Source organism: Protopterus annectens, chromosome 2.part2 (genome assembly GCF_019279795.1).
Source record: "Protopterus annectens isolate FY-2018-M chromosome 2.part2, PAN1.0, whole genome shotgun sequence".
In the NCBI taxonomy this organism is placed as follows: domain Eukaryota; kingdom Metazoa; phylum Chordata; order Ceratodontiformes; family Protopteridae; genus Protopterus; species Protopterus annectens.
Window position 1 is genome coordinate 961,843,805 of NC_056730.1, and position 14,849 is coordinate 961,858,653.

Consider the following 14,849-nt stretch of genomic DNA (forward strand, 5'->3'; position numbering starts at 1 on the left):
TAGGAAGATCTGCTCTGCTACAGAAAGATTCAGAGACCACTTGTAAGGCATTAGAATAGTCCCGCTCAGTTTGTCCGCCAGAATGTTGGATCGACCCGGAATGTGCATTGTTACCAGAAAACGGCTGGTAGAGATCGCACATTCCCACACTCTCATGGCCTCGTAACAAAGGGGGTAAGACCTGGTTTCTCCCTGCTTGTTGATGTACTAGACCACTGACATATTGTCTGTCTGAATTGCAATAGTCCCCAGAGGAAAATAGGCATGAAGGTCCTGCAGCGCTAATAAGACCGCCCTCATCTCTAGAACACTGATATGCAATTTGGTCTCGTTCAGGGACCACGTGCATTGGACTGTCCTGCACGAGAAATGCCCCCCCCCACCCTAACTGGGAGGCATCCATGGCTTGGGGATAGGCTGCAACAAATGTTCTTCTCTCAACTAGCGAGGGAGAGTATCCACCAGAGGAGGGACTCCCTGGACGCATTGCTTATATGGATAAGATATGTCAATGGTAAATCCAACAAGGACCATTGGACTGCTAGTGTCCACTTTTTTGTCTTTTTTTGGCACCAAAAAGAACCTGGAATAGATGCCTGATCTGGACTGGTCGAGGGGAATGGACTGGATGACTCGTTTCCTTAACAGCTTTTTTATTTTGAGCACTGCTGCCTCCCTTTGCATGGGTGGAATGTCCGGGAGGTGTTTTGGGGGAAAGGGAGGATACAGAAAGGGGATGATATAACCTCTGGATATAATCTGAAGCACCCAACAGTCTGATGACATGGACTCCCATGCCATCAGGTGCATAGAAAGGTGACCCCTGATATGCCGTCAGGTGCATAGAAAGGTGACACACGACTGCTTCCAGAGTAGAGCAGTAGGGCAACCCCTCAGGGCTGCTGCGTGTGCCTGTCTGAGAATGGTTCTCGAGACCCAAAATTTCTCTGATCCCCTCTGCCTCTGAGCCGGTGTCTGTCCTAACCCCCTCTGGCTCTAGGGGAAGGTGAGTCGTGAGTGTCATGGGAATACTGAGATTTCTGGAACCACATCTTCTTTTGCCCCCTCTGATTCCTGGAAAAGGATTTTTGGGGGTTAGAGAAGCAGATCCCGACAGCAGACAGTGTCTTCCCATCCTTCTCACTCTGGACTAACGTCTCATGAACCGTCGTTCCAAATAAGGAAGAACCATTGTAAGGGGCATTTGCAAAAGACACCTTAAAGGGTTCAGTGAATTGACAAAGCCTAAGCCAAGCGTGTCGTCTCATGGCAACGCCGGACCTGTCAGCCCTTGCTGCTCCTTCAGCAGCATGTGAGAAGAGGTGCATGGACGTATTAGTAACCGTTTTAAGAGTGGCCATTCGCACAGAAAATGTGCGTTTATCCCCCGGTGACATGGACTCTGTCTTTACTCCTCTCTTTCTTAGATTCACTATCCACAGGCCTCTGTCCAGGAGGTTGAGTCCCGGCCTGGGAGGGAGTGGAAGAGACAGAAGCAAGGGTAGTAGTGGTGGTCACTGCCGTGACCGCAGAAGCAGAAGAGGAGGAGGTAGCTGTCTCTGTAGCAGGGAGAAGTCTCTTGAGGATGAACTTTGCCCTATGATCCTTTAGGGCCCTAGGGTTGAACCCCGCACAAATAGGGCAGTCCAAAGAAAGATGGGCTGCCCCCACACACACAACACAGAGTGTGGCCATCTGCCGGGGACAATTTATGCCCACACCCTGTGCACTTTCTAAAGACCAGCTTGGCCTGCTGATCTGCCATGTTTAACAGAAAGGTACGATGTGCCAAAGAAAGGATTAAACTACCCAACCCCAACACTCGCACACAACTAGTTAACGAGGAGGGGGAAGGGAGATAAGGCCTGTTCTACCTACAACAAACTTTCTAACTAACGTTAAGAGAGAAAAAGTGATGCGAAACTAAGGGGAAGGAAGGTAAAGGATAAAAGAACCCTACCTACACAAATAGCAACTGCAAAACCCACAAAAAATCAGTACAGAAGTGCCTACCACGCCTACAGCTCTAGACCACTCTGCTTGGCAAAGCCGTGACAAACGAGATCTGAGGGAAGGAAGTAGACAGAGGGGTATTATGGGTAAGGGAAGGAGTTTGGAGCTTGGATCAGATGCTGGTGAAACTACCATCTCGGATCCGTGACCCCACAGGTTGAAGAGCAAAGGAAGTAAACTACTTCAGATTTGACGTTTGCAGTTTTGGGACTTCGACAGTGATCGAGCTTTAGGTATTCTGACTACCTAAAGCTTCGATCATATAATATAGACCCAATGTTAGTAGTGGTGATGATGGTGGGGTTTGGAAAAAAAAGGCCCAATCCATGCCTAGGATAATTAGAACCCTGTTACCTGCTTCAGTACAGCAATCCATAGAAGAAACTGACTATATCCTTACTGGCAAATTAGTTTTTTTCATAGCTTTATTTTAACATTTTTAACACAGCAAATATAGAAACAAATCAAACAGGTATATAACATCATTGGACCACTGGAAAAAACAATGCTGATCTTATCAAATACTGAGATGCAAACAATAATGCACACACTTTAATAATAACATCAACATTTACTAAAGACAACTATAACTAGCAAGTGAATAGTTCTGGTAAAACAAAACAGATTTGCTATGAACTTGATAAAAATATATAACTTCCTAAATTAAATAAATTAAATACTTAACCTCTCATAGCCAGAAAAGTCAAACTTTATTGTCATAAAGAACTACACTACAGTATAGCTGAACAAAATTGCGATGCTTCGTTCCCAGTGCAAAAACATACATACAGTGAAGAATAATAAAATAACATAATAAAAATAGAATAAAATAATAACATAATGACCAGGCACACTTTTCATATAAATAGAATTGAATAACAACATGATCATGACATTACTATAACAGAAGAACTACGCAATATATGGAATAGTCAGCATGAACATCGCACAGTGAGATTTATAATGCACTTCACAGAGTCCTATGGTAAGGTAAGCTATGAACCAATGTTAAATGTACATATCAGTTAGTTAATGCACATGAAAAAGCTTAATAGTTATAGCGCAACAAAACCTGGACATGTAAGGATCTGTACAGTCAAATAAATAGCATAACTATGTGGTAGGAGGGGAAGAATGCACAGAGTCTCCTAACTTGTTTTTCACAAGAGTTCAGTAAACTGATGGAGAGAAGAAAGGAACTGTTAAGTCTAGAAGTCCTACAGTGCATACTTGTGCATCTTCTACCAGAGGAGAGGCGGGACAACATAGTGTTTGCAGGATGCGAAGGATCATCGGATATCTTCCTGGCTTTACTGATGCAGCATGCTTCATACTGGTCTTCCAGAGGTGCAAGAGAGGAACCAATGATTTCCACTGCTACCCTTACAAGTCACCTAACAGCCTTACAATCAGAGGTGCTGTAGCCCCAATACCACACAGTGATGTTATTGGTAAGGATGCTTTTGATGGTACTCCTTTAAAAAGTTTGGAGGATGGTCTTCAATATTTTTTTCTTCCTCAGTTTCCTTACGAAGTGCAAGTGTTGCTGAGCTTTTTTGACCATGTAAGATACATGGACTGACCAGGACAGGTCCTCGGTGATATGTATTCCCAGAACTTTTGTACTTTTGAATCTTTCCACAGTCATCCCTTTCATCTCTAGAGGTTGGTGTGGTTCTTGAGACGTTCTGAAATCCACAATCAGTTCCTTAGTCTTGCTGACATTCAGCATTAAGTTGTTGTCCCACTAGCCCAGCAGATGTCCAACTCATTCCTGTAGGCCATCTCCTCTCAGTCTCTGACCAGACCTATGACAGTGGTGTCATCCACAAATTTGATGATTTTATTGGACTGGCCCACACAGTCATGTGTCAGCAATCAGCAAGCTGAATAGGAGAGGACTTAAGAAACACCCCTGTGGTACTCCTGTATTCAGGGTTAAGCTTTCGGAGCTATTGTTGTCCACACAAATCCTTTAAGGCCTTTCCGTGAGGAAGCTTAGAATCCCAATTACATAAGTGGGAGTTGATGCCCAACTGTAGCAGGTTCATTATTAGATTCTGAGGGATGACAGTATTGAAGGCAGAACAGTAGTCTATGAATAGTAGTCTTGAGTAGCAGGTCTTGCTTTCCAAGTGGGTCAAAGTTTCATGGACTGCTAGGAAGACAGTATCTGCTGTACTACAGTTTGTCCTGTATGCAAACTGCAATGTGTCCAGAGTTGCTGGCATGCTTGAGGCTATGTTATCTTCAACCAGCCTCTCAAAGCATTTCATCACTGTCGAGGTTAAAGTCACTGGTCAGTAGTCATTTAGAGTTGTTGGTTGTGGTTTCTTGGGTAAGGGAATGATGGTCATCTTTTTGAAGCATTTGGTACACGGGCAAGTTGTAGAGAAGTACTGAAGATGTCCATGAGTACTGGTGCCAGATCTTTTGCACATTCACGTAGTATCCTGCCCATGACGTTATCTGGGCCAGCTGCTTTCCTTGGCTTGACCCGTTTCAAGGTTCTGATGACATCATTTGTGTTCAGGCTCAGCACTGCTTCATCCTTGTCAACAGGTAGTTTATTTGCCATTGTTTTGTTATCTGTATCAAACTTGCTGAAGATGTTCTGTTGGTTCAAAAATTCAGTGCTGTCATCACATGAGGCTGTTGCAGGTTTGTAGTCAGTGATGGTTTGCATGCCCTTCCATAGTCGGCTGGTGTTCCTCTGGTCGCAAAAGTGGCCCTGGATCTTCCTGCCATAGGTTCTCTTCGCATCCTTGATACTTTTGCTCAGTTTTGCTCTTGTAACCCTTAGAGAATCCATGTCATTTAACCTGAGTGCTGGGTGCCTAGCTTTTACAAGCTTGTATACCTCACTGGTTAGCCATGGCTTTTGGTTTGCCTATATGGTGAATGCACTTGGTGGTTGTTACATCATCCACACATTTTGAGATGTAGTCCATGACTGACCGTGTAGTATCCAGATCAATGTGGTTATCTATCATGGCTGCCTCTCTGAACACTGACCAGTCCGTGCACTCGAAGCAATCTTGCAGAGCTAAGACTGCTCCCTCAGGCCATAGCCTTATTTGTTTTCCAGTTGGTTTGCTGGTTTTCAGTAGTGATTTATATGCAGGAACCAGCATGATGGCTAGGTGGTCACAGCTACCTAGATGTGGATAAGGTGCTGCTTTATATGCTTGGTTAATGTTGGTATATGCCTTATCCAGTGTATTTACCCCTCTCGTGGCAAAGTCCACATGTTGGTGGTAATGTGGTAATACAGTCCAAGTTGGCCTGGTTAAAGTCCCCTGCAACTACTACTGCAAACTCTGGGTTGCTGTTTTGAACATCACTTACAGACTGATAGAGAGTAGACAGTACTTCATTGGTGTTTGCAATGGGTGGAATGTAGACTGCTGTAATGCATACTCCACTGAACTCTCTAGACAAGAAGAAGGGTCTGCATTTTAAGGACATAAATTCAATGTTTTCTGAGCAGAAAGAGTTAGCCACTTCACAGTTACTACATCAGCTGTTATTTACATATATACACACTCCCCCCCTCCTCGAGACTTGCCACACAGTGATTGAATTCTGTCTGGTCTGAATAATGTCATGCCCTCTACATTTACTATAGTTTTACTGACATTAGAATTAAGCCATGTTTCAGTAAACAGAAACAGATTGCTGTTTCTCATCTTGTTTTGTGAAGAGAGTTCCGGTCTTAAGTAATAAATCTTGCTTTCATGTGAGCATATATTTGCCAGCAGAATGGAAGGCAGTGCAGGCCTGTGAGGGTTAAATTTTAATCTGGCTGAAGTTCCTGCTCTGCTGCCTCTTTTTCTCGATCCGCTGCATCTTTTCCTTTTTAAGTTTCTGTCAGGAGCCATGAATATATCATTAGCCAGAAGTTTACATTCCTGTCCATGACCCAGCAAAATACCCAGCTATAGAAGTTCCTGTAGTATGTTAGGCCTTGCAGTCCTCTATGTAAACAGCTGATCAAATAAGCAGCACTGTGAGATTTTAGATCCAATGTCTTAACAGTTTAGATCCAATTTCTAACAGTTTTACTGCATTGTAGCTTAATATAACTTCATTTCCTTCCTCTGTAACTGATTTTCCTGAACAGTCTGATGAAAAAGAAGACAAATAATGCACTTTTCTGGTGGGATCCGAAGCAGCCGCTGCCACACAGGGCACCTCCATTTTTTTTTTTTTTTTGAAACACAAAGCAGCAGCTAAACAAAAGGATTTTTCTTTCAGTAGCTACCACTTAACATTCTAAAGAAAGTTTAAGCAGTAGGTTAAAATGCAGCAAATACTTAGGGTAGTACAAGCATTCTTGCTGCCTATAAATTAACTGTTTCTGCCTTTGTAATGTAGTAACAAATCACTTGTTGTCTATACAGTCAGTAAAACAGTGCAGACAGTACAGCTGTGTAAGAACTTACCATAACAGCAGAATTTTAATTTGTAATTTGAGTCTGGTAATTTAAAGCTATGAAGGCAAGCGTTGCAGAGGTCCAAACTTTCTTACCATCCCTGGCCATGGAACTACTATCATTGTCAGACAGCAAAACATTAGCCACTGGCAGAAGCTTAGCAGGCTTGTCAGTAGAAACAGAAAAAGCAGAAGGATCTTCTACAGGATTCTTGTAGAGAAACTTAAGGTCCTCAGGTACCTTATAAAACCTATCAGGTTTCTTCGGTGTTGAAAGCTGAAAATCAAGAGAAGGGGATACAAAAATATCCAGGAAGGCCTCCAAGTCCGGAGAGACAGAAGGCATAGGAGCCCCTACTTCTAGCAAATTATAGTACCTTTTTTGTACTTCACACATTTGGTTGGATTCCCAAAGCATTGCATCATTTTAGCTATAGTTTCCCCAAAGGAGATTTCCTCAATAGGGGAGTCAGATGACAAGGTGTCCTCATCATAAGAAGCAAGCTGAACAGGAGAATGGATTTGCAATGAGTTTACTAAGGATTCTTCATGTAAACCAAATTTTTCCTTCGTCTCAGATGAAGTTTCATATTGCCTCTTCTGAGGAGGGAGGGAAGTGAAGGAGTAGAGAGGAATGAAGGAGGTAATAGGCCCCATGAGAACTTCAACTATTCCTTTTCCCAAGATGTCCGAGCTGGAGAAACATTTCTAATGTTCTGTTCCTTTTTCTTATGCGTGTCTGCCCTCACAAATCGTGGCAGATCTGAATTCTACCAGACCTCAAAGTTCCAGGCTCCTCTTCCCTCACAAGGATTAGAGAAATGTCCTCTAGTCCTTCTGAAATGATCATCTTAAGTTCCCCCTTCTTAACTCTACTGGTATGATTAGTCTCATTAGACATGTAAGAATCCGACATCATACTGGCCTTTGGTAGGGTCACAATAGCAGGTGCCCGAGAAGGAGTCAGAAGTACCATGGATTCCTGTGCCATCTCAACTGGTGTGCCCCAATCAGACTGGGCAGCAGATGTTCAGGCCTAGCCTTTTTTAACTTCATTTTCGGTGAGAGAGGGACATCCGAGGCAGAGGGTTCTGACATTTTGGTTTGCATGAGGAGCTTCAAATACTGGGTTTCCAAGTACATGTTTAACAAAGAAAGTGGAGTACAGAGAGTTTTAGGAACAACCAACTGACAGATCTGACAGTTTCTGTAATTATATTTAGCCCCTAGACAAAACGAGCACTGATGGTGAAGGTTATTATACGGTACCTGCCTACCACATTCACAGTTCCTTCTCTTAAGCTGATATTAATAAATCTTTGGGAGAAAAATACAAGGGGAAAAAAAAAAAAGACTACCCAGTGGGGCACTTATGCGAATAAGTGCAGGAGTAGCAGCCAAAAACAATGCAGAGAACAGACCAACAAGAGGGAAGATCCTGCATTTGGACTGGTGGCAAAATAGTCTGAGGCTCTTGTGCTCCATCCACTTAGGGACCCCTATGCCCGCAGGCTTAGGTCATATTCTTTATTTATGAGCATATGGAAGGTGTTTGGCTTTGATTCACTAGCCAGATGTCAGGTTATCTAGGCTACATAAACCATTAGTACTGTAACACTACAACAGTGATCTAAAAGAGGACGTATTTGCTTTCACTGTTTTCAGGTGTTGCAACAACAATCTGTAAACTATGGCCACTTAGTTGCTACACAACTGTGAAGGTCCTTTAACAAAACACAGCTACAACTATCAGGTACAACACCAATACTGGAACTGAATAGCTGTGTGACCCTGAAGGCTGCAGGGTACATTTTCTAACTACAGTCTACTATCTAGTTTAATGAATAAATGTAGCAAATGTTTGTTAGATTGTTTCTATATAACTTCTGGAAACAAACAACTAAATGTCAAAAGCAATGCAGCTTCTATGCTCCTTCTGAAGTGAGGTAACACTATACATGAATGTGATAAACACTCTACAGTGACCACAAGTGTTTTTTTTTTCTTTTAATTATTGGGACAGAGAGCACAAGATGTAAGAAAATGTAGAAAAAAGTTACTGTTTAGGATGAAAATGTGTTACTGAAATACAATGCCTTTATATGCAACTTTAGTGCATGCAATTAGATTGCCACGCATACACAATGATGCAACTTAACAGCAGAGAAAAAAAGCAATACATTAAAATAACGAGTTTGGTCACACAGACTTAGCAAATAAACAGTACAGTATTATACACACTATAAAAAACAGTGTAAGAAACTTCTCTGTGTGGAAGATTTTTAGTCCATATATTTCTAGTTAATCACTGTATACTAATCAGATCAGACAACAGTAGTAGAAGTAGCGAACGTAAACTCGTCTTAAGTCAAAACAAAACAAAACAAAAAGTAATAATAGAAAATATATAATTGTACAGTATTACTAAGTATTCAAAAGTAATCCAAGCAAGGCAGGCAGTCTGTTTCCAGTCGAAAATCCTTTATTAAGTACACAGACAAGCGATCCAAGTAAAACAAAAATAGAGTTTTATTTTTGTTTTACTTGGATCGCTTGTCTGTGTACTTAAAGGATTTTCGACTGGAAACAGACTGCCTGCCTTGCTTGGATTACTTTTGAATACTTAGTAATACTGTACAATTATATATTTTCTATTATTACTTTTTATTTTGTTTTGTTTTGACTTAAGACGAGTTTACGTTCGCTACTTCTACTACTGTTGTCTGACCCGATTAATATACAGTGCTTAACTAGAAATATATGGACTGAAAATCTTCCACACAGAGAAGTTTCTTATACGGTTTTGTTTTTGGACCCACTACACTTTAGTGGGTTATTTTGAGACTTTGGGGATACCACGGAGATTACTTTTTTTTTTTTTGTTTTGTTTTTTTTAATATACACACTATAATACCTCAAAGTATTCAGTTATCCGGGCATGTTCACAGTGCTCAAATAATGTATAATGCAATAGTACCTGAACACTGTAAACTTATATGAAAATAAATACATGAACAAATGCAAGCATGACTGTCTAAAAGAATCTTACTGGAAAGCTACACTAATGATGCAAACAGCAAAATGTGTATGAAAAACCCTGTAGAACTCATGTTAGAAGGGAATTATGTTTTGGGCCATATAAAATCAAAAGGAAAGGAAATATGTTTACATAATAGCAAGGAAATATCAGGGTAAACAGAGGTAGGCAACCGAGGTGCCAGTAACTACTACTAACCAGAGGAAAGGTGAAACAGAGGGACACATCTTGAAGTTGCGGCTATACTCTGTGGCATACTTCCATACTCCTCAACTGTACAGACTTTTGCCGAATGTCCAGATTTTTGCCTCATATTTTTGATCTGTTTCTCATAAAATTGTGGTTTTCTGGCAAATCACTCAGAGCTGAAGTCAAAGTAATGGCAGACAACTGAGTTTCAGACTTCCTTCAGAAAATACATGCTAATGCAAAAAACTGCTATTCTAGCAACTTTCCAACTTTATAAGAGCAATATTTAAAAAGTGTCCCTATTTTTGGGCCTTTGTCCACCCATTGTTTATGGCTTTGCCCAGATTTCTTGCTCTAAGAGGTTGAGAGGTATGCATACTTCTCAACCTCTTGGCACAAAAAATCTGGACAAAGCCAAACATAACGGTGAGACAAAGCCCTCCCAAATAGGGGCAAATTTTAAATACTACACTAATAAACTTGGAAAGCTGCTAGACTAAAAGGTTTTGTATTGCCATGTATTTTCTGAAGGCTATGAGGTCTAAAACTTAAGTACTTGTCATTATTTAGTGAATTCAGTCCTCAATGATTTGCCACAAAAATTCATAAAACTGCAAATTTTATGAGGAACAGGCCAAAAACATGAATCAAAAATCTGGACATTGTGCAAAAATCTGGACAGATGAGATGTATGTTCTCTGGCCCTGCACTCTGGGAAGGTTATTTGCTTTAATCATATGGGGAGGGGCAGGGATTGCAGCCTGCTTTCCTGCAGGAGTGCTGCCTCCTTAGGACAACTGCTTTTGTTGGCTATAAAATTCTAACTTCACAAGCTACTATATGGCAAAAAGGAATGTTAGTATAACCATTTGAAAAAATGATAAATATAATCAAGTAAATCAAGGATATTAAATAATTAAATGTTTAAACTTAATGGATAAAGCTGCCCAAAAGAAGATACATAGAAATTAATGCACATCTTCAAGAGGTGCAGCTAAGCACTGTAAAATTATTTTAAACTGAACACATTTTTTTTTTAAATTATGTTTTGCATCACAGCATGTAGTGAATTCAGTTCCTCAGAACTTCCACAAGTGGAAATATCTGTATCCTGTGTTTGGATGAATTCCACCACAGATTTGATTCACCCAGGGCAATGTTACAGAACGCTTGGCTAAACTTTCTTCTTAATGAAGTAAGCCCTGGGAAAACACTGGAATGTGTTCATTGACTTTAGTAGGTGTACCAATCTGCAGGTGCACAGAGTTTCTTTGCTGAATGTTTTCCTCAACAGAGGAGTTAGTTGATCAAAAATCAGCTGTTCAAAAATGCTGGCTGTTTTATTTAGAGATCGCAGTATAGTAGGGATTGGGGAATATACCCTTTCCCCACTGCAGTGCAATCTCGGAGCTGGTATATATAGTTAGTAGAGAGTGTGGGGGTATGGGGGGGCTTTCTCCTTGCAGATATTTGTTTGTTTATTTTTGGATCATTTGCTGATCAGTGTTTTTGTTTTTGAGGAGCTGTAGTTGATTTCTGTATCGACAATTTTCTTTTTTTGATGGAAATTTAGGTTCCCCTCTGTGCATATGCAGGGTTACATCCACTTAAGTCTATAGACACTTTCTCACACAATCCCTATGCTGACATCAATGAGAAATAAGGTAAAATTAAGTGGACATCTTATTAAAAGGTATATAAAGCTTTTTATCATGAAATGATCAATGTACAATAGGTCTGATAAAAAGAAGCATGCGTTGTAAAACTTAAGCTATCAAGTGCTGTGATGTATACTTTGCCTGCGACTCTTCACATTAAGGAATATGTTAAGATGCAGCAAATGGATGCAGTCTGATTATTCAATGCCTGTTTCATCAAACAGCCATTTAATCAAAAAATTTCTAAAAAAAAAATGTTAAAGGAAGACCTGCTTCAGGAGGCAAGCCTCATGCACCTTTCCATCCAAGGAGCTTAAACTTTTACACCTCTTACTTAGTAATTATCCTCAAGTGATACATTCTCAAGGACAAATGCACTTTTGCTTAAATAATACCTTAATTAAGCAGGACTCACATAACTGTAGTTTTTTTATTGTTTAGTCATTCAGTCAAGAGCAACAGTTCAAGACCAAGGACTTTAACATATCAGACCTGTCTGAGAACAACTGATTTTCTTTGAAGTTCTTGCAAATTCATATTCATTACTTCACTTTTGCGTATCCATCTCATCCTCTCCCACCCCCCTCCGTTATTTTCAGTCTTTCACAGTATCAGTGTCTTCTCTAGTAAATCATGTATTTGCATTATGTGGCCAAATGCTTTTGTATCACTTGAACTTTACTTCCATTAGCAGACCTTCTAGTGAACATCCTGGGTTTTACTTGGGTGTTAACTGATTTTATCTTTAAACAGTCCAAGGATTTCAAGGAATTTTTAAAAGTTTTCTTCAACAATACAGATCAAAAGCATCAAGTTTCCATTGCACAGCCTTTCTTATAGCCCAACCCACACAGCCATAGGTTACTACTGGGAAAACTATAACTTAAAGTCTCTGCTCTTTAAAATCTTACTAGATTTGTCACAACTTTCCTTCAAAGGAGGAAGCATTTGTGTAGAGGAATCCCTGACTATGGCCTAGGCAACCTGGTTCAAGTAGCAGTTTGGGCGACTGATCGTGCACAGAGCGTAGGCATGCCCATTCTAGGGGGAAGGAGGGTACATGCTCTGGGTCAAATTATGCAAGTAGAGTTCCTCTGTAAAGACTGAAGGTGCAACTGTGTGGTGCCTCCACTGGGCAGGCAAGGCAGTCCTCATGACATCACTCCTTGACTAATGTAAGGGGCAGAGCAACACTAACACCCACTGTACACCCTATCCAGGAACTGTTATTAGATGGTCACAAGGGGATAGAGAGAATAAAAATGAAGAAAAAAGATCTTAAACCACTCCTGATAGTGGCCGAAATTATGCCCTCTCTTAGTTGTGCTAATTTGTTGTGTGTATAGTCAACAAAACTAGCTTTTTCTAACGTCAAACACTGTAGATGAATTCAGTCTAGCATCATTCCTTGTGAGCTTTGTGTCTACAACTACTAACGTTTTAACACATTAAATAAATAATGAATACTTGAACTTGGACTGGGTATGTGGATTTTCCATGCAGTGGATGCAATTCAACCCAATGAATGCACTACTGTGATAAAAGTAGAAAATATTTGTTAGTTTAATACTGATGATTCTCTGGGCACTAAACCAAATGACAAATGCAAAAATGCAGTTTCTACTGTCATCTGCTGAAGTAAGGCAGTGCTGCACAGTGTGATTAACTCATTCCCCAAAACAGTGGCTACCACTAGTGTTACAATTTTTTTTTCTTTTTCTTCCAAGGTCGTGAGAAGTAGGGGAAGAAACTTATCCTTGCAAAACATTACCACTGACTTATATTCATATACTCTGAACACTGGCTCTAGAGGACTGTTACTGTGTGCAAAAATGGGAAAAAGCTATTGTGGATGGATTCTGTAAGGGTGCCTTGCTTTTCTTATTCATAAGGAAACACCAATCCACAGAGCAACTCGCACTCCACATATTCTCCTTTGTATTTCCAAACTCATGTTGCTTGGGTCACAGACAACAATCTAACCAATGACATAAGAAGCCTAGGAACCACTAGGGTTACCACATGTGCCACTTTGCAAGGGACAGTCCCTCTTTTGGCAGTTGTGTCCTGCAAAAAAATTGTAAAAATGGCAAATTTCCTGAGATTTTAGGGCAAAATTATTTCCTATATTTTATGTAATAGTTGCATAAAGCAGTTATTCTGCATCTGAAACACCTAAATGTTACAAGAAACAGAATAAGCAACTAAAATGTTACAAGAATAAACTTTTATTTAGGCAAAAAAGTGAAGTATTGTTCCTCTGTACTGACCATGGGTATATTTTGACCTGCAAAATCTGATGTTTGTACCACAATTGTCCCACTTTGGCATTTGAAAAGGTGGCAACCCTAGGAACCACATAAAATATAAAATTACACAGTATCTTAATGCCTTAAGGAAACATGGATGTCTTTTATACAGCATTTTGATTTCAAAGACACAAACCTTATACCACTTAGCTATGTATAAATGATAAACAAATTCTCACCATCTGCAGGAAGGGAACGGCTGGGTCAGCTTTGTATGCATCCTTGTCCTTTAGAATCAGGAAATGTGCAGAGTCAATTATCACTTTCTTAAGGTTAATTATCGAATGGAAAAGTCTGTCAAGAGAACAAAAATCATATTAATTACATCACAGCAGTTATGTAGAACAATAATGGTCATTATTTAAGTGAAAAGGTACTAAGGGGAATGGAAGAATGGAGTTCTCAACAGCCAGCATAGGAAGCTGTGGCAGACAGTAATTACCATCAACACTGACAGGAGGCTGCAAATGCAAATTTATTATCTGAAAGCGATACTACCGGGAATAAGGTGAGACTGCTACTGGGAAAGTTAGATGTTACAAAAGTAAATAAACAATGTACTAGACCTGAACTAATATGCTAACAAATTCACACTATAACACTATTCAGAAAAAAAGTGAATACAGGAATTCATTCACTTTTGATAATAATACACTTTATTCCTGTGCTAAACATGAAGACATTCCCAAATCATGGGTTTATGTATATTCAGATTCACAGTATTAGCTGATCTGAGAAAAAGCCACAGCAGTGAATAACAGCAGTAGGTATCTGATAGGATTTCCTATTCTTGTATCTGTAAGTTCTTTTAAATGTCTAACTTGTGTAATTGGAGGGGGAATGCAGTCTCCTGTCAGTACATCAACATCATGTCCCAAGGTAAGATGGCACACTGTGCCCCAGTACACTGCAGTCCAACCACAACACACTGAGTGATCACATCTGAAAGAAATAAATGAATCAAAGAACATACAATAATGCATCTGTCCAACTTTCAGGAAATGGTATGGGTTTCATGCTTGCTGGAAAGCAAATCCAAACACATATGGGATTGAGAGGGAAATAAGCAATTATTGCACAGATTCCTCTTAAAAATCAGCACATATTTGCTATTATCCATCTCAGCTATATCCAATTCTGAAGGCTTCTAGCAATGGACAACAGTTGGGAAGAATCCCAAAGTAGGATGTATGTTAAATCTCAGTAGG

General features: G+C 40.1%; 1 protein-coding gene across 1 annotated transcript in view; it reads right to left on the bottom strand.

Annotated features, from left to right (window-relative positions):
• MAN2A1 (mannosidase alpha class 2A member 1) overlaps nt 1–14,849 on the bottom strand; it is a gene marked incomplete in the record, with an annotated part of 1,886,421 nt that overhangs the window by 1,038,813 nt on the left and 832,759 nt on the right. The window contains 1 exon segment of the mRNA XM_044064270.1: nt 13,821–13,935. Within this exon segment, the coding sequence (XP_043920205.1) occupies nt 13,821–13,935 (115 nt within the window).